Here is a 23,065-nt window from a genome sequence, read left to right as displayed (position 1 = left end):
GCGAACGGCGCGTGACCTGAACACGGAAGCTGTCACAATAAGCTGAAAAGACGCACAAAACTCAACAGGAACGCTTCTGCACACATTTACAATATTTTTTGGTTATCCGTGTTTATCTTAGTGCGAGGTAAGTCATGGCGGCAAAGGACTCCAGCTTTCTGGGAAGCAGGATACCACCAGAGATTGAGTCAATGTCGAAAAACCTGAAGGATGTGGATCACGAGATGTTCAGAAAAATCCTGAAAGGTAAAATACTAATATTTTTCTTTACGAGTAGATACAGCTTTAATGTCAATAAAAACAAACCCTTTTTCATGCTTTCATTATTATTTACCACTAACTTGTGTTATAGCTCTCTTACACATGGCCATGTAAGTAAATACATTGTATAAGCCACTCACATAAAACTACATAACTTATAACAACCACATTGACAACACACACTCCACCAATGCTGCTCAGTTTCCCACACTATCCTTGGGCCACAACCTACATCCCCAGATAATGTAGTCAAACTTCATTATATTCTCTTTTTTAAAGTTAATTCGCCATTGTCTCTGTCAGAATCCTAAAATTCAAGTTTTTGGAGAAAGATAATCTATAATTGACACTCACAGGCTCAATGGATAGCAGGAAGGTGAGGGGGTATCTGTCTCCATTCATTTCAGCATGTGAGACAGTGCACAAGTAGCTTGTTTATGAATATATCTGTTGCAATTCTCGTCCAAAAACTGCCAAAGTTGGGACTGCACTCACTGGTGCCCCTCTGATTAACAGACAGACAGATGTTCCTTGAATCAATAGAGATAAAAGTGATAAATACCAGACCTATGGTGTGTATTTTAATTTTAATATGCATTTGTTTCTTTCTATCATTCTTTCATTGTCATTTATGCTTGTCTCCAGGGCTGTAAAATGTACAGAATGTTCTGTAAAAGTAATAAAATATGAATACTTATTTAGATTTTGAGTTGTGCTACTCACAACAGAGAGACAAACAAACAAATATGACCAAAAAATAACCTACTTGCCGCAGTTAATGATAACTACAAATAGTAAATATGACAAACAACTGCAGCTAGCAGTACTACAGGTGTCTTAGTAAAAGCCGTTGTTGAAATGATCCGAGTATGCCTGTGAATGATGCTTCCTCCAGCTGTGGTCAGTGCTCTGGAGGGGAAGGACTCCAGAGAAGTAATGAAGGCCATCGCAGAGAGCAGCGCCATCCCACAGGAGAGACTCAGCTACATCATATCTGGGATGTACAGAGTCCTGTCCGAGGCCATCCGTATCCCCACATCATCACTCAAGCAGGAGGTATACTGCAATTCACACAATACACACATCCATACTTAGGCAGCTGAATCCATCCATGCATATAGGGTTTGAATATGTAATGTATACAAATGGTTACATTTTCAAATAATCTTGTTATCTTGTCTTTATATACAGTATATTAAATAGTTTTCTATACTGCGTTTGCCCTTTGTCAGTGTATTAAGTTTGGGTGTGTAAATTATACTCCATTTAGTGCACTTAAAAAAATGTATAGAAAAGGGATTAACAATTCCACAATTAATTGCAACATTTTATTATTGCAAAACCACAGTGTGACATTACACCTGTGTGATACTACCCCTGTTGGTGATGGTACAAAATTATGTAAAAACATGCGTCTAAAACTGTTACATAAGGAGAAGTAAATGAGTGAACAAGGACAATGACTTACTTGACAGTGTGAGCTTACATTACATGTCATTTAGCAGACGCTTTTATCCAAAGCGTCTTACAATGGAATTAAGTACAATCAGGCGTGGAGTCGAACTTGCGACCATCGCCACCATGATGTCTGTCACAAACAGGGTACCGGTCTTAACCACTGAGCCACTCAACCTCATCTCATTAACGGTTCCACACCTGTGAATGTATGCAGGGAACAAAATTCTTCATTCACTGAATTGCACATTTTACATAGTACAAAGTATTGCTATACATTTTTATCACAAAATAAATGTATTGCTGTGTAATTGTTTAGGCCTTCAAAGAAGATCTCAGAGAATTAAGGTAAGGCTCATCATCTTTTTTCTTTTATCACACACTCTGTTTTGATTCATTATTGCTTGTACATAACACAGTGTGAACCACAAAAATGGTGCATTTGTTGTTTGTATTTCTGTTATTTAGAATACCTGAGGACTTTATTACGGATTTCTCAAGTGTGGTTTTTGGAAATCGGTACGTTGAAATTACACCTTTTGTCATTTCCTTCATGTAGGCACAGAGTTCCATTTACTGTTTATACAGCCACTGTCGTTATGAGCTAAATTGCTTGGTCACTGTTGTGGTTGTGTACAATCACTGCAGGAGAGCATTACTATGACCATGACCGTTGTCACAGGACTGTGACACCAGGGATTTGTCCATGAATATCTGATTAGTGCTGCTGCTGCTGTGGTATTCAAATATTATTCAAGGACACATTCTGAATCCATCTCTGCTTGTATTTTTAGTCGTGCAGCACTTGAGGCAGCTTCCTCCCAGAAAGATCCTCACCTACCAACAGTAGAGGATTTAAAATGGAGAGTGGATGTTGCCATTTCCACAAGGTAACACATTGAGGCAGAGGAGCAACACTGTACCCTAAGAAACATAATAATAACAGCAATTTAGTTATGTACCACTTTTAAAATATAATGTTATTAAGTGCCTTGAGGGACGAAGCGAAAAGCAGGATGAAAGAAGACAGTGCAGGGGCAAAAATCACTAAATCAGAATGCCAAATATCAAAAAGAATAAGAAAAATAAGAAAACAGCAAATTAAAGGTTAATGATAAAATGCTAAAACCCACATTGGAAATATAAAAGTATGACATTGCATATGGAAGATAGCTCTAAATATTTTCATAGCCAGAAAACTTTTACACATTATGAATAACTGTAGCTGACTTACGTAAGTCTGTTTTTTCCTAGATCAGTTCATTCAAGGTCGTTCTCAGAAAATTCCATGACATTTACACTACACAAATAAATGCAGTTGGCCGGTTGGTCAATGAATGGGAAGAGACCAACATGTAAAAATAACAAAGAAATCTTCTGTAAGTATAGACCTGTTTTCTTGTTGAAATTTTCTTCTGTGTCTCTCCAGCTCTTTAGCCAGAGCCCTGCAGCCTTCTGTTCTCATGCAGATGAAACTGTCAGATGGGACTTTTCACCGCTTTGAGGTACAGCAATGATCCATCTATGTCATCTATGAAAATATTGATACACTAAAATATTGAGATTTCATGGCGTGAGAACTGTAATCATTCTTTGAAACTCTGCATTAGTATGAAAATATTTTTGTCAATAGTTTTCTGACAGTGGCTTTGTGTTGTATTTAAGCCTCTGGCCTGTAGTTGGCAGCAGAATTTGACACTCTATATAGACTAAGAAAACCATATGTTTATAATCGTATAATTAAGTCACCTTTATTAACTACAGTATGACCTAAAAAAAAAAATAACCCTCATCTTATTATCATCATCTATTTAATAAGCATTGCGTGTTCTTTCTGTGCAGCATCAGCATGTTTGTATTTGTTTCACATAAGGTAATAGTAATTAAAACAGATATTTACATTTTACTGTGTCAAAACAACTCAGCCATTTTAATATTACTATAACATTAATATTTGTATTTTAGAAATAAATGCAGTTAGATTCAGCATGGAATCACCAACATCAGTGGCATTATTTTCTCAACAGGGGGCGCCATACTCCAGCTCCAGTATACAGTTCCTGTCTCATAATGATAAAATAGCAGTTTGATAGACATTGTATGTTTAACTAGGCTACTAGTGTGGACAGATGGAGGTGAGTGGACTTCTCTCACTGCTGTCGTTGCACCTAGTGAGGCAGTTGCATAATGAGATCAAAGCGGAATTAGAAGATTAGTAACAACAACATCCGATGTGCAGATTCTATTGATGGACTTTACCTGATAATGTGCTTCCTGAGATCTGTTCCGGATTTTGACCAACATATATTCTGCTCTCATCCCAGAAGAAAAACCAAAACCATTTAGGTCTCTCTTTTAATTAGTAGATGTTTCTTCACAGCTACACACACACATGCTGACTCACGCTCAGCTTGAAGCACATGGATAATGGAAATGTGAATTATTGTAGCTGCAAGCAAACTAATTTACTACTTTAGATCTTGCTTTTGTAAAAACGCTTGCCTCATGAATCTCTCAGTTTGTAATTCACAGTCTTTCAACAAGCAAACATCTAAATAATGGCCACCACTTTGTAGATAAAGTACTCTACGTTGTCAGAGAAATATGTTATATCATCAGTTTGTGTTTACAATTTCAGTGATGTGTTGTTTTCCTGTTCAGGTGCCCGTGTCAAAGTTCCAGGAGCTCCGCTACAACGTGGCTTTGATTCTCAAAGAGATGAACGATCTGGAGAAGAGGAGCATTCTCAAAATCCAAGACTGACATGTAAGAACTTTGGATGATTAAGTGCACACAGGACAACATTCATTCACCAAGTAAAAGTGTGTTTGAAATGATGATAATAATTTGTCCGTCACTATGTTATTCTTTAAGAGTGTTGGCATCCAACAATGTGCATCTGTTTTCAGTGTCAAATGATATGAAGAGAACAGGAGGGACAGTCTATAGGACTAAAGATAAGACTCTGTCCTGACTGTGTCTCAGCCTCCATTTCACTTACTCTGTACTTACAGTATTAAAAAAAAGCTCCACTGTGTGAAAAGCACAAGTGAAGTCCTTGATACTCTGTCACTAAGTGGCCACTTAGATTGGTGTCAGTGTGATCTGTGCGTGAGACTGGACATTTTGTTCACATGCTGCTGAATTATGAGAATTTTCATGAATGAGCAAAGATTGTTTTTCAACTTGTGTCTTTTATACCTGTTCTTTATAATAACATCAGATAAAAAAAGTGAAATGATAACTTTTTTTCTTATTTTTTCTTATTTTGTCATGTGAACACATCTCAAATAAAACCTGTCATTGTTTTTGCAAAGAATAGATTGTTTGGTCAGAGAATGAATCTCATTGCCTTTAGTGGTGATGTTCACATTTGTAGTTTTTGGGTGAAAAACATTCCATGGTTTGTCATTAATATACTGCAGATATTTAAATGTCCCCCAGAATGAACAGAATCAGTGAATGGTGACTTTTCATAAGAGGAACGGCTGGTCCAAATTCTCCATTGCTTTAGTTTGTGAGGAAACTGAGTTATAACATATAATGTTTCCAATACAATACCTTCTGTTCCTTATTTTGTGTCAATTATACAATTCGCTAAATATCTTGTTGAAAAAGCAGGATGCTTGCAAAAAAGGCTAAAGGTCTTTTAAAATACAGACATTTCTCGCCAAAGGACATCTCTCCATTCCCCCTCTTGTCACTGAAAGTTATTTTTTCTGAATTGAAGTATTGTTTTCAGAAGAATTTAAATACAAAGTCTTTGTGACATTGTTTTAAAGTAGGATGCTACTGTAAGACATCCTCCTGTGGCCTTTTTGTTTTGTTTTTCCACACCAATACGACTAATGCATTAGAGGGTGTAGTAACAGTTTGTTCCAACACTGTCTTTGTACCAATAGAAGGCTTGTGAGTCATGAACAAAAGTAGGGACGGTTCAATTCAGAGCTTTACTGTCCCTCATCTGTGGGACGTTAATGTTCCATCCTTTATTTGCTTGCGTATCTATGCGTTACTTTAATTCCGAAAAAGACTTGTTTTCTATGAAGTTCATGTGATTTTTCACTTTTTGACCTTAAAAACTGCTTCACTGTCAATAAAACCTTGAAGAATGTTGCTCTTGTAAATCCTTTGGTGAGTACATTGTAGTGGAAAGTTCAGTTACACAAGCAGTGTATTTTATAGCACAAAGTAACCAGGCTGATTAATAGCCTTACCTGGAGAAGACGAGCTCTTAGTACCACAGTACAGGGCATACAGGCATTTATTGTATGTGAAACAAATAAAAAACATGTTAACTCATGACACAGCCTACTTTTGTCTTGCTCTATAAAGAACAATTCTATAAATTATAGTTGAGGCTGTCAAGATTAAATATTTTCATTCACACGTTCGCCTCCATCTCGTCATAAACTACCATTGAATTACATTTCTAACAAGGGAGTGAGAGAGGACAGCATTTCACTAATTCACATACCTTTTAATTGTGAGTAATGAAACAAACAACACCACATGAATCGAATTTCCCCACATGACACTAAAAAGATTCTGCTGTGTAATAGTAAAGACCTTCATCATGTAACTTTGAGTCTTTCATGCCTTTTATCATTCCTTTATGTTTATGCTTACTTCTCTAGGCGAGATTTTCCCCTGTGAAATGTGATACCTCTGGAGTTTAAAAAAAAAAACAAAAAAGAAAACCACAGGCAGCTTTGAATTCCATCCCATAAATATCCTTTGTCATTCCTTCCAAGAAGAACCATGTTTCATAATTGCCTGTGAAGTGACGTCAGAAAGGACAACTACTGGTTGCAACCCAGTATTTAATGTAGAAGAGAAGACGAGGACTCTATGATTAGCCTATATAGAGACGCACTCAAGTAAACGTCAAGTTATTTGTGTGCATGTGTGTGTGTGTATGTGCTTGCGTAATACTCAGCTGAGTGTCCTCATTTGCATATAAGCCAGTCTGTCTGTTATTACAAGTGTGTCAGTCTGTGAGTCTGTACATGTGTGTCAGTCTGTCTGTGTCTTCGGCAGCATACATGTCAGTCAGCCTTTGCCGTCTGTGGGTGGGATTGAGTTCACAGGCGAGACTGGTCGACCTATATTACCAGCACTGCTACGACTGACATGGACCCTGATCAACAGAGTGTAATCCTCACTCACTCACTCATTCACTCACTCACTCACTCACCACACAGTAAACCCCATTTACAAACCGGGCTTATTTTCATACTGTAGGTAATGTTACTGAAGTTGTGACCTTGACCACAACTTCCTTCTACTTCTTTGTATTCTCTGGAGATTAGCAGTTAGCATCCATGATACTACATTGCTGCCTCCCACCTTTATTTCCTTCTTCAATAACCTACTTCTAATTCAAGTTTTTTAGAGAATCTGTTACACTACAACATAGAAGGGCTGCAACTAATGATTCTTTTCATAATCGATTCATCTGTGACAGTGGATGGTTGCTTGTGTGGCCCTGTGATGGACTGGCAACCTGTCCAGGGTGTACCTTTAGCCCTATGTCAGCTGGGACTTGAACTATTTTTTGCTCTGTAAAATATCAGAAAATGTTGATTGGCAAACCTGGAAATTATGATGTTCTTGAATGTCTTGTTTTGTCCACAATTCAGTTTTAATGATTTTTTTGTTTCATGGAGCAAAAACAACAGAAAAAATTCCCATTTAAGAAGCTGAAAAATCAGAAAGCTTGTTTTAATGATTGAAAAAACAGTCAAACCTATTAACCAAAATAGTTTTTAATCAATTTTCCCTTCACTAATGTGTCATTGGTGGGAATCCAGCATTATTATTATTAGTACCATTCATTAGAAGTACTTCAGCCTCATTTAAACAATCTTCCCTGTGTGTAGTTCATTTGTCAGCTTGACTTTTTGTCTTCATGCAAACACATTTATGAATAAGTAACATCAAAGTTCTGGTGAGTGACGTTTGTGGTGCCACAGTTTGATAAGCAGACATCTGGTCGGTCCTAATCATCTGTCTCTCAAAATGAACCCTGAGGGGGAGACAGCCTCCTCCGTGTTGGTACTGCTGACGATGCTGCACAGCTTTACCAGTCTGAGCTGCCTGTGGAGGCACCAGATTGATGGGGGGGAGACAGAGTGACGTGAGTTGTAACACGTCCTGCATCTCTGTAATGGCAGACCTGTATGTTCCAGCTCTGTGCCAGCAGTTAGAACACTCTGCACTTGAAGATACTGACCAAGGTACCCATGCCATGTAACCTATTTCACGGTGTTCTCATGCAGCTGTCTGACAGGTTTTCTAAAAGCAAGAGGATTACAATCTAACTTAATTAAACAAAACAAAAACAAAAAACCCTTGTGTTATTGGGTTATCAAAGCACCTCATTCATACATGTCATGCTCATTTTCCTGCATACCTAAAAACACAATTATTTTGGAACAGCCGCACACTCCCTCAGTTTTACAACCAACTTCTTCCTCTAGTACAGTTAGTTCTGACTGACTGCTGGGAAAACTCACACAAGAGAATCATTGTCAATGCAAGTCATTCAGCGGTGAGTCACAACTGAAGAAGGCTCAGTCAATGAGTGACTGAGCCTTCACAGCCATGTTAAATAGTGGTAAATTACAATTAATTCACTCCATTAAAGTAGGAAATATAATAGTTGTGTTGTGAATTTTTAAACTGAATCTTTTATTTTTCTACAGTTTTATCCACCTCTGGAAACAATCCCAGCTGACATAGGGTGGAAGGTCACCAGTCCAACACAGGGCCAATAAACAAACCATGACCAACTGTTCACACTCAAATGCAAACCTATTTTTCACTTTAGAGCAGGGGTCAAAGTCAAATGGTGTGGGGGCCACATGAGCTTTAAGTCTGGTCAGTAGGGGGCAAGTGTAGAAAAGTCCAACTGTGTGTGTAAAAACACATGTTCAGTCAGGGAGGACAATAGTAGCTTAAAGTTATATCCCAATATTCCATCATGATAAAGCAACAGCAACATTTTAAATAAAGGTGTAGCGAAAACGCTACACTATGACATATGATTTACAATAAAAAAAAAAAACAGATTTATAATGCAAAATGAATCTGTAAATATCAAAAACAAACATTTAAGTGGCAGGCCACATAAAATCGATCACATAAAAACCTAACATTTTTCTTTGTAAACAGTTGTTTGTATTTGTATATATATATATATATATATATTTTTTTTTTTTATTATTATTTTTTTTTGTTTACTGTCATTGCCAAAGTTATTTCTCCACACTGGACAATAAAGTTAAAACGAAACCTTTAAAAAAGTAAGGTTTATGAAAACAGTTTATGAAAAGGGTTTATGAAAACAGTTTATGAAAACAGTTGCCCTCTCGGTCACTCCACACTGGTGTCGGCTCCTGAACTCCTGCCTGGGTTGTTTATTGTAGATGTGGACGCGGGACGGGGTCAGACAGGGTGCTGCCCCCCTGACACTGAAACTGTTACATGGTAGATTGTTTTGTAACAGTTTCCCTAACTCGTCCAATGAGAACAGCGGCCCTGAGTCACATGACACAACTTTACATAACAGTTTTTTTTTGCTCCCGCTACGTTGCTCCATTGAGAGTATGAGTGGTCCACTTCCTGGACCGGAGCATGGTGGTCAGGACTTGTAGTGTCGTGGATGGATGTTGACGGACACATATGCTCCTCACCACTGATGCAGAGGTGATAGGACTCGCTGCCTGCCATGAGGACAGAGAGGGGAAGCATGCTGCAACTCGCAGCGGAGGCTTTCCGGTCCAAGAACTTCGACTTGGCGGCGGATATTTACGAGTGTCAGCTGGTGGGAGTCGGAGACCCGGGGAACCGACAGGAGCTGATGGTGAAGTGGGCTGACGCCCTCGCTCTTGGGGGTAAATTCCCCGAAGCTTTCGCGGTCTACCGGCAAGCCTCAGAGATAGAGAGTCTGACACCTGGTCAGCTGGAAAACCTCATAGAATTTTTATCGGGGAGTATCAGGAGGCAGGACGCGGGTGAAAGCCGGAGCTGTAGCCCGGGGAGAGGAGGAGAGGAGGCGGCGGCGGCTACTGCTGTCGTTCGCCCCGCTGTCGGTGCCACAGGTTGCGGGCGTCCGGACTTCTCCTGCCCGATATGTCTGAGCTTTCTGTTCGAGCCCGTGACTTTGCCGTGCGGACACTGCTTCTGTAAGAAGTGTCTGGAGCGGGAGAAGAAGGGGAAGATTTGTAAGCAGTGCGGGGACAGCAGCGTGCCCGCCGGGCTCCACAGTGAGTACCGGGTCAACGTGATCCTCAGCGGTCTGTTGACCAAGTGCTTCCCGAACCTGCAGCAGGCAGGCCGGCTGAGGCGCGAGGGCAACGGGCTGTACGCTGAGAGGAAGATGGAAGCCGCGCTGGAGAAATACAACCAAGCCATAATGATGGGTGAGTTAGACATTATATATGACTAACTTTATTTACTGAATGACGCTGCTGTGATAAAATGTGTGACTGAGTCATATTTTTTGCGCCACTGCCCTTTACAGTCTTTGCTTTATATATATAAAAATAGAACTCCTGAAACATTATATATAAATAAATAAATAAATAAATAATAATGACACAGATATTGTATTTGGTTCCACTTCGTGGGCGTGTTGTGGGTTATAGTAGTTAGTAAAAGTGTGCACAGACTCCGCTCCTCCTCCTCCTCTCACAACCATGTGGCCGTGTGTTGGATAACGTTAGTTTGATTATGTATGCTGCTGGGCCAAACATTGCGTAAGCACGTAACCTGGCCCTCCTCCTCCTCCTCCTCCTCCATTGTATAACGTCAAAACCGTGATGCAGGCAAATGTAGGTCAAGGTTATTTTAGGTCACAGTAGGGTTTGGGCGTGAGGCAGGTGAGCTGTGGCCTCCACGCTGAGATTTCCCTCATCTGTGCGTTAGGGCTGCACATATAATGCAAAAAAAAAAAAATCAAAGTCGCAACAAATGCAGAATCAAAATCCAAAGACATTCCTGTCAATCGATTGCTTTTAATTTCTGACCAAAACAAGCATAAAAGAATTGAAATTCTGCAATGAAAATTCACTGGACCAAAAAATCTTGATGTTTTTAAATATGATCACAATGATTTAATCGTATCACAATTACAGTATCTTAATGTTAAAATAATCGCACATTTATTAGGATTCACAGTATAAAATACACCGTACACCATAAAATGTGTAATACTTGCACACATTTCTGTGCTGCTCTCTTTTTTTTACTTTTTTTTTTTTAAAGATTGACCAAATCATTTAATAGATACTAATAGATTCTTCTCAGAAAATGTTTATGGTATTGTTTCATTGGACCATTGGGAAAATTCAGTGGGTCGATTTATTACCTTTAAATAATTAAAACCTTATTTTTTTAAATTCAAAAGTAAATTTGACTAAGTTGAATTTTTTTACCTGTATGTTAGATATTTTTGTTTGTACAGTGTTCTGTTTTGTACGCTAAAATATTAGCGCACTGCGCATTAAAATGATAAACTAAGTGATTCAGAGGCTTAATATTATGTGTTATTATTGTTGTATTTTATTGTATAAAGGCATCATATATTGCCCGTCACTTGCCTTTATCTCTAAAGATTGGCATTGACCATCAAATAAACCCAACATGGGTCATCCTCTTATTATTTTTTCTATCAGTTGGGTTCAGTTTAACACAGATGTGGTTTGTGGATTGTGGTTCAGTTCATGGACTTTTGAAATGGAGCGTTTTCTTTGGTGGAGCTCAGTCCCTTTATGTGCTGGTTATGCAAGTTTACAGCTAATTACTGCACCAGCTGCAAAATCCCCAGCCAAGTGCAGCAAAGTTACACTGGTTGAAACAGACAATGGATTAGAAGCCACAGTTTGAAGTGTGTAGTATCAATCATATCATTGTCTCTGTACTGGACTCATTTTTCACCCAGCTGCTGCAGAAGTCAGCAACTTGCTGTTGCTCTGTGATGGTTGCTCCCACAGTGATAGATAATGACTGCGCACGTCTGAGTCTGTGCTATGATGTTATGCAAAGTGATTCTGCAATTTTTAGCAAAGGTGTGTTGTACTGAATAATGATTAACAAACACTGACATAACTGTCTTTTGCACTGACTTCTAAATGTGTCTGTTGTTAATATTTATCTCTGGTCTTTGGAGGAGACAGTGGAAGACACATTAACACTGTCACATTTATTTTTGTTGGTTATTAAGTTTGAAAGAATATGTACAAATGAGAATCTGTTGTGCACATAAAACAATTAAAAATGACACCTGCAAGTGTGTCAGTGCACATGTACGTGTATTTTTTTTTTTATGAATACATTAATGCACATGGGAAAGTCTTTGCATCAAGTTTTTAAATCCAAAAAAAATAATGGCTGCCCGAGATGTAAGGAGGAAAATGTGTAGCTCATCAGTTTATTGCTGAAAAATAAAAGTATGTTATTCTGTCACATTTTCTTTATAAAACATTGTACACACACACACATATATATATATATATATATATGTGTGTGTGTGTGTGTGTGCTATTCATTCAGAAAATGTATTCAGAAAAATCTTTCCTCGCCCTTTTCAAAAATCACAGGAATGTCCTCTTAGGGTTAAGTCTAGTTTAGTTGGCAGGGAATCGATACAAGTCGCTGTGCTCAGAGTAATAATTAGCATGGATGTTGCTATGTTCGGAGTGCATATCATGCTAAACAATAGTCCTTCAGTCCTTATCTCCTGTGACACTGCATAAATAGAAACTCTTTTACACAGTCCTGTAATTTATTCCATCTCCTCCTTTATTTTCTCATCTGTGGTATTTGTGTTGTTTTTTTTATTTTTCACTGAATGATCAGTGTGTCTTTACAAAAGCCAGGAAAAAATGTGTCCCTCTCATTCCCATATGGCTAACTGCGATGTTTGCATAAGAGTTATGAAACCTGGAATGTGGGTGACCTTGATAATGCTGCATGCTTTTGTAAGGCAGCTCTTTTCTTATAACACATCTTATATTGTGGAAGGTGATCCACTTTAAATGCCATATGTCATATAACCTGAAAGCTTATATCCCCAGTTATATATTTATTTTGCGTAATGACTGATGGTTTCAGTCTTGTTTCTATCTGTAATGTCTAAGCTGTAAGAACCTGATTTTGTCATTGTCATTTTCGAGGCTTTACAGAGATGAATATGTTCTCAGTGGACCTTTTAAGGACATAATCAGTGTTGTCAGTGTTCAGCTAATTCTCGGCTCTAATATTCATTTTGTTGTGAATCTGAATCCCACGCCTGTTCTCTTTTCATTGGTCAAGCTTCTTTGAAGTGTTGTTCATTGAATGATGTCTCCATTTACCTCCTTTGATTAGGCAATTGCTCAATTCACTGTTATTATGGCTTGCAATGGAAAGCTACTTGAGATATTTTGGCAATGGATATTTTTCAGTTTTGCTGAGAGGGTTCACATATGTGTGTTTACTAATTACACTACACTATTAGTGTGTTGTTGACAGAATGACACGCTGGAGCTTTAAAGTATTGATTCATTAAAAAGCAACCAAACCTTCCCTATACGCACTGATACTAACTGCCACATTAACGTTTCCTTTTCAGCACCAATGGACCACATCCTCTTCAGTAATCGCTCCCAGATCCACTCAAGTCTAAAACACTATGAGAAGGCTCTCAAAGACGCAGAGATGGCCTGCAGACTAAAGCCTCTCTGGTCTAAGGTATGGCAGAACAGTCCGAGACAGATATGTGCAAAGCAGCTTATGTCACTAAAACGCCAGAACCCTTGTTTGAGAAGTATTATGTATTTCTCCTGCTTTCAGGGTCACATCCGTAAGGCCCAGGCACTGGTGTCGCTGGGCAGAGCAGAGGAAGCCCTGAGAGAGTACCTGGTCTGTTTGTCCATGGAGCCTGACTGTAGACTGGCTAAGACCGAGTCTTACAAGGTGAATACAACATTAGTGTGAAGCACCATGTGCATGTCTTTTATCTATGCCACACCCCGTGCCATACTGCATGGTAAAAGGTGTGATTTCTACTTTACGACACCTCAACCTTTTAAAATGAGTGTCACTCCCTGTGTGTCCATTAAATTGAATCAAAGATTGGGTGAAAGCAGACATGCATGTGTGTTTACAGCAACTGCCCTGCTATAAAGCCAATACTGGGACTTAGAGACACCAAGAGTTATTACAGTTATGCTCAAATCCTAAATGTGCATGAAAACATGGTGATGGTGACCCATATACTGTCTTGCAATTACTTTTACTTCCTTGTTTTCTAAGAAAGCATGTCAGGTTTCTTTGTTAGTTGCTACATGATTTATTCAAATATTTATCAGCCATCTCTTGTAACACTTTTTTTTTTGTCTCCTTTCAGCTCCTCAGTCATCTGCTGGCTCCAGTCATGGATCAGGTCCCTGAGCACATCTTAGACTTCTCCAACATACTGTCTTCCAGAGCACACATCAAAAACAACATCCCTTCCAGTGCTCCCTTCCAGGTGAGAGATGCTCCTCACCTATTGTCGTCAGCTCAGTCAAAGTCATCAACCTTCATCATTCAACCTCTTTTATCTTTTTTTTTTTCTTTCAGACTCTTAATCCTAACATATTGCCATCCGAGTCCAGGCGAACCTCCAGTCCTCCTGCACAAGAGATGTCAGATTGCAGCAAGGATAAAGGTCTAGGAAAACCTGACACCTGGAGGTCCATTCACAGTTTTATGCTGAAGCGCAAACGAAGGAACTCGGAGGAGGACGAGAAGGTGGACGGGCAGAGACGGGGGAGGGGCGATGAACACAAGCGATTCAGATCTGGTGAGTTTTAGAGTTAGTGCACAAACATGCATGCACACACCCTCCATGAGCAGCAATTGAGTTTTATTTATTGTGTGATCATCTTTTCATCCAGAGTCAACGGCTGAGACTGATTCACTGGGTTCTGAGATCGCTTCTGTCTTGGACCCGACAGATCTGGAGTGTTCCCTTTGTATGAGGTGTGTACTTTCACAACCAAAACTGTATCTGCAGTCACACTACGAATAAATCAATAAGCATTTATTTAACATGTGCTTAGTCACAAGTCATGGCTACATTGCCTGTAATGACATTAAGTCATAGACTGTAGGTTTTAGGACATGAATATATTATAGGTAAATAAAAAAAGACTTTGTTTTGGTTAGTAACTAATGTGGGACCTAAGGTAACAAAGGTTTCAACTATATATGGAAATGTCCTCAACAGTTTTCATGTGACCATCTTTGGCAGGTGGGATTATAACCAGTGTTTCTGTCCAAATATGGAATTTGGCTCTGGAAAAAGCAAAGATCTTGAAATTAGATTTATTTTGCTTTTGTACTTGCTTTTGTCTGCCCTGATTATAGATTCATGATATACATCTTCTAATATGACTGCAAGTTTGTGGAGAAAATGTTTAGATAAAGTGAGATCTCACAATGCACGGCATTTGTTTAGGTTTATAAGTAGCAGTGTTGTATGCATCTTTCACTCTTTCACCATATAAAAGTGTGTTTTTGTGTGTTTCGCCCTCAGACTGTTCTATGAGCCAGTGACGACGCCGTGCGGTCACACCTTCTGTCTTCGGTGTTTGGAGCGCTGTCTGGACCACAACCCAAAGTGTCCTCTCTGTAAAGAACAGCTGTCTGAGGTACATGGTGCAAAACCTAGCGTCAGTGTTGGAACAGACATCATTTAAAGTTGCCTAAGCTCAGGAAAAATAACAAGGCTCCCTTTCCACCCAAATTAAATCTGTCCATTCCTTAATGTGTGGAACATTTTTATTTAAGGTCAAATTATGCAAAGTAGTGATACTGGCTTACATTTTTGTCAAACTGCTTTCTTGGTTGCTTAATGAAGCCCTAAAATGGTTGTATATGGAAACTGTTATAGCTGAACTTTGTATCTCTATTATTAACGTAAATCTCTCTCTTCTCTCCAGTACCTGGTCCAGAGACAGTACTCTAAGACCCTATTAGTGGAGAATCTGATATCCAAGTATCTTCCCTCTGAGCTCATGGAGAGACAGAAGGTCCACCAGGAGGAAATGGCTGAGTTCTCCAAGTGAGTTTATGTCTCTCGTCAAATCTTTTTCACTCCTAGGTGATGACATGTCTCTGACGTAACACCCCGTCAATGTCTTTTTCTGTAGTTTGACCCACTTACAGCAGATAACACGCATGTCTGACACACTTAACCCAGATAACAACAGGCATCAAGTACCACTTTCCTGGAAGCCAGTGCAAACTTTTGCCTCTAATAAATACCTGCTTCAAAACTGGAGCACATCTGAGTCACTTTTAAAATTAGCAGTGTCTTTTTTTGACATTGGTCACTAGCGATCAATGTGGAATTTACTCAGTTGCCAGGTGTCCAAATTTTCATTTTCTTTTTTACTGTAATTCTGCTGTTAACTGCAACAAACTTAATCTTTTGTTGTCCCTCTTTCCCTTTGAAGTCTGAACAAGAATGTGCCTATATTCGTGTGCACCATGGCCTTCCCCACTGTGCCCTGTCCCCTCCATATCTTCGAGCCATGCTACAGACTGATGATTCGCCGATGCATGGAGACGGGAACCAACTGCTTTGGCATGTGTCTAGCAGACAACCTGAAGGGGTCAGTGTTAGGATAGACACTGCACACGTTTAATAATGTGGTAAGGGTTTATATCCAGTAAGTGTAATGTTGTGCTTCCTGTCTCTAGATTTGCAGACTACGGCTGCCTGTTGGAGATCTGTGATGTCAAGTTCTTCTCTGATGGTCGTTCAGTGGTGGACACCATTGGCAGACGGAGATTCAAAATCATCAAGCACAAAGAGAGGGATGGATACAATACAGCTGATATAGAGTACCTGGAGGACACCAAGGTATGAAGGGGTGGAGTGTGTGTGTGGGTGGAGTGTGGCAAATAGCTCAGCAATAATGGGGAGAATTAGGCTGACGGAGATAACTCAAAAGTGTCTTTGTGTGTGTCTGTAGGTGGAAGGTGAAGAAGAGCGTGAGCTGCAGTCTCTGCATGATTCAGTATATGACCAGGCCCTGGTCTGGGTCAACTCCCTGAGGGCTGAGCAGAAGGCACGCATCGAAGGACACTTTGGACCCATGCCTGAGAAAGACTCCGAACTGCAGGTACAACACGCACACACATGCAAACACAAAAATAGGAAATGCTAGATACTACTTGTCCGACACAATATCACAGCACAAGTATCTATCTATCCAAAATGACACCAGTTTGTTTTTCATTTTCTTCCTTCGTCTTAAAAAAGGTCCACAATCATTAAGTCCCTCACTCACATTGTGGTCACATGACCTTTGGTAGCGTAAATCTGTCATTAAAGCCTGTGCTTGATGAACCATTCATGTGATATGTTGGGTTCTTGGATTGAATCAGATTTGGGTTTTTTTTCTTTTGCCGACATCAGATACAATGATTTATACTAATTTTACACTTAAAGTGATTCAGAATATCCTACAAACAAACACATAATACCTGTAAAGCTATTTCCATTTATTAGCTTATCCACTTCCTTTGATCTGTATGCAGGTTACTGCGGCAATCATGGAGTAGCTAAAAGTATGTTTGCAGCAGCAGGCTCTATTTTTCCAGCTTTTTTTTTCGGCCAGTCGGTCCAGATCACAAAGCCAGTCATTGCGCCACCTACTGGCAACAAGCATTGTTTCATTTACATGAAGCTTTCAGGGTGTGGTCTAGATTTGCTATACCCTGACATAACAAATTAATGGGGACCTCTCTCTAGGGCCTTTGCAGTCACTCTGCACCCTGACATGCATGGGGGGGTGTGTGACAGTTAAGTTTTGTCTTAAAAACCTTGTTACACAGTGTCCTCCTTTCTTGGTCTCCTCTCAGGCATGTCCAAACGGTCCATCATGGTGTTGGTGGTTACTAGCTGTTCTTCCATTAGAGGGCCGAGCTCAGCTGCCATTCCTGGCCCTCACCTCTCTGAAAGATCGTCTCAGCGGTATGCGCAAGGTGCTGCTCTTCATCACCCAGAGCAGACATCGGTGACGAGCTCTGTCAAAGTATTCACCCACCTGTCAAACGCAGTAACCACCTTCCCTGCATACACCCTTGCCCCAAAGCAGCGGTTGACCTGCTGCTCCTCCTCTTTGATGCACAAAAAACTGACAGTTCATTTTGTTGCATCTTCCCCATTTTGAAACCATTCATTTCAGAAATCCTTCAGAAATCGGCGCTGGATTTCAGCTGCACCTCGGCAGCGAGATGAAATGCATCTTAGTAAACAGACTTCTTCCTTTCATAATGTTGTCAACGCATCTCACAGAGAAGTTACCACGTTAAGCTACAGTCAGACAGGAGGGAAAATGGGGTTGCAGAATCGTCACCTTCCATTGTAACATTTGATCATCGATCATTTGTCGATGTCAGTGCTAATGTACACGAGCTGGGTGTACTTTTTTGTTTTAACACCTCAATGTAAACAGCAACAAGCTGTTGTGCTGAAATGTCTTCATCTGTCTCTGCGCCAGTGTTGCCTTTCTGGCCTTTCACCATTTTTGTAGTTCTCTGCTCTTCCTCTTGCATACATGTGCGTGTGTGCAATGACACGTCTACTTCCTTGCAGTGCAGCTGCCTGTCTCATCACAGCTTTAAAGCCTAGATGAGGAAAGTTCAGAATCAAATCTATTGTAATGGACAACGGACATTATTTTCGCAAATTAATGTCCCCCATCCTGTATATCGTAATATATACATCACATTTTTGCAAGAGACCAAACTGAAAATGATTTGTCTTTAAATGCACTCACATGTTCGTGATTAACACAAATACTGTTAAGTTATGATTGAATGCAGTAATTTAAACTTATATTTGGGAGTGAAATTGGATATAGACACAGATTCACAGATAATCTTGACTATATATAGCATAAATATGTTTCTCACCCTCCATTTCTGTCTCATCAAGCTGACTATCAATGGACTGAACTTTTACATTAGTGTGCTTCAAGGCTTTTGTTATTGTTTTATTCAATCATTCAATTTTTACCATTATTTATATTTATCATTATTTATGCATGTAGTGATATTGTTTACATTTTACAGAGAGGGATGCTGTACTTTGCAAAATATCATTTGACTCCAAACATTAGCAACACTTAACCTGCTAACATGGAGCTAACATGGCTGCCATTGAACATTGCAGGGAACCTGAGGGCATGTTCCCTCCCAGACCCACCACCGTTAAGATCACTGATGACCTAGATCTCTGTAGCATATTTATGGGTCTGTCATAATCCAAGCGATACAGTAGTACTTTGATTTTACACATTTGGATTCCCTCATTGTCAGCAGCCTCTCTGTTGCCTGTATATTTAAACTCCTAATGCCACAAGAAGTTCCCCTGAGTATTTATTGTGACTTATTTTGCACTTCCATTCAAAGTAAGGGAAATAAATGGCACAAATAAGAGTTTTTGTATGTATTTCCACCATGACAGGAGCGTACTACATTATGGATAACCACAGGATAAAGTTAAATCACCTGCCAGTTAAATGAATCCCTAAGTCTATGCCATTTTGCATTTTGAACATGACCGATTAAGATCTATGTTCAATTGACTGTGACATGCTGTTCATTTAGTAAACGATAGTAGTGCCTTCTATACAGAGAAATGCTGTGGAACTATTATTATCTATATACAAACGTGGTAAATTGTACCCGTGTGAATGGAAAATTTTGCATTGAAAATATTGTTTCAACGGGAAGAAGGAAAAAATCAAAAATGGAACAAAAGGAGCTCTTTTTGAAAGATATTCCTTTAAAACATAGTTTTGAGGGGAGAAAATATGTTTTAAATACTGAGGCCTTGCTGCTGTGCACAACTGTTTTTACATTGCTCCTCTCTGGAGAATGTTGAGCTTTTGTCTTTATGTTATATACATGTGTTTGATTTAATGTTGCCATGTCAATCAGGTTCTTTGTACTTCATAACTATTATAATGTATAAAAAATTCACCTCATTTCATATGTAAAAGTACATGGAGTGTTATGTCAAATTATCTACATTTATAATTATCTTCTGAAAGGGCCAAAGCCATGTAATGCATAAAGATGTAACACTGATACAAGTTTAATAACATATTTTTTATATATTTTTCCCAGTGTTATTTGTTGACATAGAATATGGCATTATTTTAGTTGTGTGTTTTTTTTTCTTTTGGTTTGTTTTTTACAATTACAAACAGCAATACTGAATAAAGTACTATTGTATGATTTAATGAGCCACAAAATGTTTTTTGAAGAGGCATTTTTAGTAAAACCAGTATGTAAATGTTAATAATACACATTTCATTTCCTGTTGCTAATAATAATGACGAATAATGTTGCATTAGTCTTAGTCAACTTATCGGACTGGACAGGAAAGGGAAAAGCCTAATGTGATCACACGTTAAGCATAAAAAACATTCCATAAATAATACAAATTATAGCCTTGTTTATGGGTTATGTCCTAATGGGTATAAAGTAATGGGTATAAAGTGCCATTATTTCTGAATTTTCCCCAAAAATAGTTATTTGTTAAAATAATAATGATAACAACTCAAAGAGCTGCACTATCAAATTGGAAATTAGTTTATAGATATGTAATGATTAACTAAAATACTTTTTACTTTATTTTTTGATATTTTCTTTCATTAAAGTTTCATTGAAAATGGTGGTAGCCACATTCTTGTTAGGCTAGAATTTTGTAAGCTAATAAGCTAATAGTTGTAACCAGATGCTGGGTAGCTTAACTTGATAAATAACCCCCACAAAACCAATTTTGTCCAAACATTTGAATGAACCAACAACACTATGTTCAATTATTTAGAGTTTTAGAGGTGAAACACATGAAAGTTATACCAGTTTAACCTAAATGTACCGCATACTACAGCTTCCTTATTAGCATACAGACCTCATGATATCCAGATAGCTCTTCACAAATAAAATGAATAAGTGTAGAAGACTATGTTTAAACAATTCTTCTAGACTGTATGTATGGGCTCACGCATACAATATTATTAATGTAATATAAGTTTGTAGTCATTCATTCATTCATTTGACCCACATTAGCAGCAAGTGCAGCAACTTTGAATGTGACCATTTTTACTATTCTACTATATCCATAGCCTTAATTAAGGACTGTCTTAGAGGAAAAAATATGTGTTGGCAAACAGCACAGGTTAGAAGTGGAAGGTGGAATATAAATACATTGGCATGAGTCTTGGTGTCATCTTCTCCTTAAAGAGACATATGGCAAGGGGTTTTAACATATAATTGGCAGACTACCGATATCTTCAATGTAATTCTTCCTAGTCTTACTCATCCCATTGACTTCACAGACATCCGTAATTAGTTTTCAACTACTTTTCTAGTCAGTAATTCAAGTTCAAGCTATTATTCTCAATTGAAGATATCTACATTGTCATTTTCAGATATGTTTTTAAAGAAGTTCTACCTCTGGTACCGTCCTTGAGCACAAGCAGATTAGAGCATCAAAATCTGTGTCTCAAAAGTCAAACGTTGTACAGCGATAAAGCCTGTGCTTAAATGCACCATTGTTAACACCTCATATGTATCATATGTATGTAACATACAGTATATGAAAGTTTATGTCACTTTATTTGTGATAAGTTTGATTCTTATCCAAAATATTTAAATTATTTGAGTGTCTGATTTATTATCAGTGATAACTTGAACAGCCTTTTGGAAAGAAAGTCACTTTTTTAGGCTTTCATCGAAGTGAGGTTAATAAAACCCTGGCTGCTGCTTCTCTTACACAACACGCTTGCTTTGTCAAATATTTGGCTTGTAAATCCTTCACAAATAAAAGCTTCACCGAGCACTTCTAACACACTCAAATATTCTCTATGACCGGTTGACTCCATGGCCTCTAAATATGTCGAGTTGATTTGGCACAAGATAAATATGTGTCTTGAATTGTTCAGATGTTTTCTGTACTTGTCTGCTTTTATAGTAGAGTACAGTGTGAAGCTACAGTGTGTGAATAAACCAAAAGGTTTGGGTATGTGATCCTATATTCTGCATTTCTTTTTAAAGAGCATTGGTTCAGGTCATACGTCATGGAGCATGTGTTGAATAATTCACAGAATAAACAAGCTAATCTAACTTCTTGGTCCCTGGCACCATTGTTGTAAATCATTTTAAAAATCACTTTTTCCTTATTTTCATGATTTGTACAGCTCTGTGGTCAAGTGAGATTGCTTTCAAATGCTTTAGAAGTGGAGTTTGACTTAACTTAACTTGCTCATGATCACAAACATCTATGCATGATTGAATACAGTGATTATAATACATGGTTGCATCACTCATAGGAATACTGTATATAGCTTATAGAATTGTTTAACACACATTTTTACAAAAGTTGTGATGTAGTAGAATCTCACATCAGTTTAAGATTAAGATCTGGGTCTGAAAAATGTTCAGCATATGCTTGTATCCACTGTCCTGCACAGTGAGATTAAAGAGATTTTAATAATGCAGCTGAAACTACAGCGAGACACAAGGAATCAAGCCGGCAACAGACATTTCAAGCTGATTGAGGTTAAGTGAGATAAATGCTCCAGTGACTCACTTGTGAACAAGTTGGCAATGTGACCAGAGTTGTTGCTATTCATAAGTCCTGTTATATACTGGTTAGATAACAGCTGACATAAAAGGATTTTGTAAGTTGCTCATTGACACCATTTCAGCGTGTTAGGTCAGCTGTTAGTTGAAGGCACACTGTTGAAGATGAAGAGTTAATTGTCTAAACCTAAACTTACGGTCGATATGTTGTCTGGCCAAGTGCTAATGAAATCAATTTGGGTCAGGAAAACATTCCTCTGCGGTGGAAGTCTCCAAGGACAAAATGTGAATGCCACAGATGGACACAGAGTCCAGCAGACTGCACTTTCAGGAGAAAGAGGACAGAGGGGCGGAGTGTGGTTTTGCAAGCATGTGTATGTGGACAAACAAGAGTAACAAGCCAAGAAAGAAAGAAAGAAAGAAAGAGAGAGTATTCAGGATAGACAGAAATATTGCATGAAGACACGGAGAGACAAAACCAATTCTTTAATGGCGCATTTGTGGTAAATGTGGACATTTTCTACTCTCACAACTAAGTGACTACGTGGCTTCATCTTTACAAATTAACATGCTTTGACTTCAACGTGAGTCATAATATATAATGGAAAACTGTAATCCGTCTTAAGCTGCAAACACAAAACAGTGTCCACATGGATTGTGTGGTTTTCTCACTGGTAACTCAGATGGAAAGACAGGTTAGTTCTCACTG

The 23,065-nt window shown here is 38.6% G+C and overlaps 2 protein-coding genes across 2 annotated transcripts; both read left to right on the top strand.

The window, feature by feature from the left end:
- The first annotated feature begins 5 nt into the window (after window positions 1-5).
- commd5 (COMM domain containing 5) lies at window positions 6-5,832 on the top strand. Its single transcript, XM_044039467.1, has 7 exons — window positions 6-246; window positions 1,157-1,317; window positions 2,036-2,064; window positions 2,185-2,235; window positions 2,511-2,606; window positions 3,146-3,221; window positions 4,378-5,832. Exons 1-7 carry the CDS (start codon window positions 135-137, stop codon window positions 4,477-4,479), a joined length of 627 nt encoding a protein of 208 aa, XP_043895402.1. The 5' UTR covers window positions 6-134; the 3' UTR covers window positions 4,480-5,832.
- A 3,482-nt stretch (window positions 5,833-9,314) lies between these two features.
- LOC122778595 (LON peptidase N-terminal domain and RING finger protein 3-like) lies at window positions 9,315-21,897 on the top strand. The gene is made up of 12 exons (XM_044040640.1): window positions 9,315-10,142; window positions 13,334-13,452; window positions 13,555-13,677; window positions 14,111-14,233; window positions 14,326-14,548; window positions 14,643-14,727; window positions 15,284-15,398; window positions 15,690-15,811; window positions 16,206-16,364; window positions 16,453-16,615; window positions 16,728-16,877; window positions 17,620-21,897. The coding sequence occupies exons 1-12, from the start codon at window positions 9,449-9,451 to the stop codon at window positions 17,776-17,778; spliced, it is 2,235 nt and encodes a 744-aa protein (XP_043896575.1). The 5' UTR covers window positions 9,315-9,448; the 3' UTR covers window positions 17,779-21,897.
- The last annotated feature ends 1,168 nt before the right edge of the window (window positions 21,898-23,065 follow it).

Source organism: Solea senegalensis, linkage group LG12 (assembly GCF_019176455.1).
Source record: "Solea senegalensis isolate Sse05_10M linkage group LG12, IFAPA_SoseM_1, whole genome shotgun sequence".
NCBI classification, from domain to species: domain Eukaryota; kingdom Metazoa; phylum Chordata; class Actinopteri; order Pleuronectiformes; family Soleidae; genus Solea; species Solea senegalensis.
Note: the sequence above shows the minus strand (reverse complement) of the source record. Positions and strands in the feature narration are given on the sequence as shown.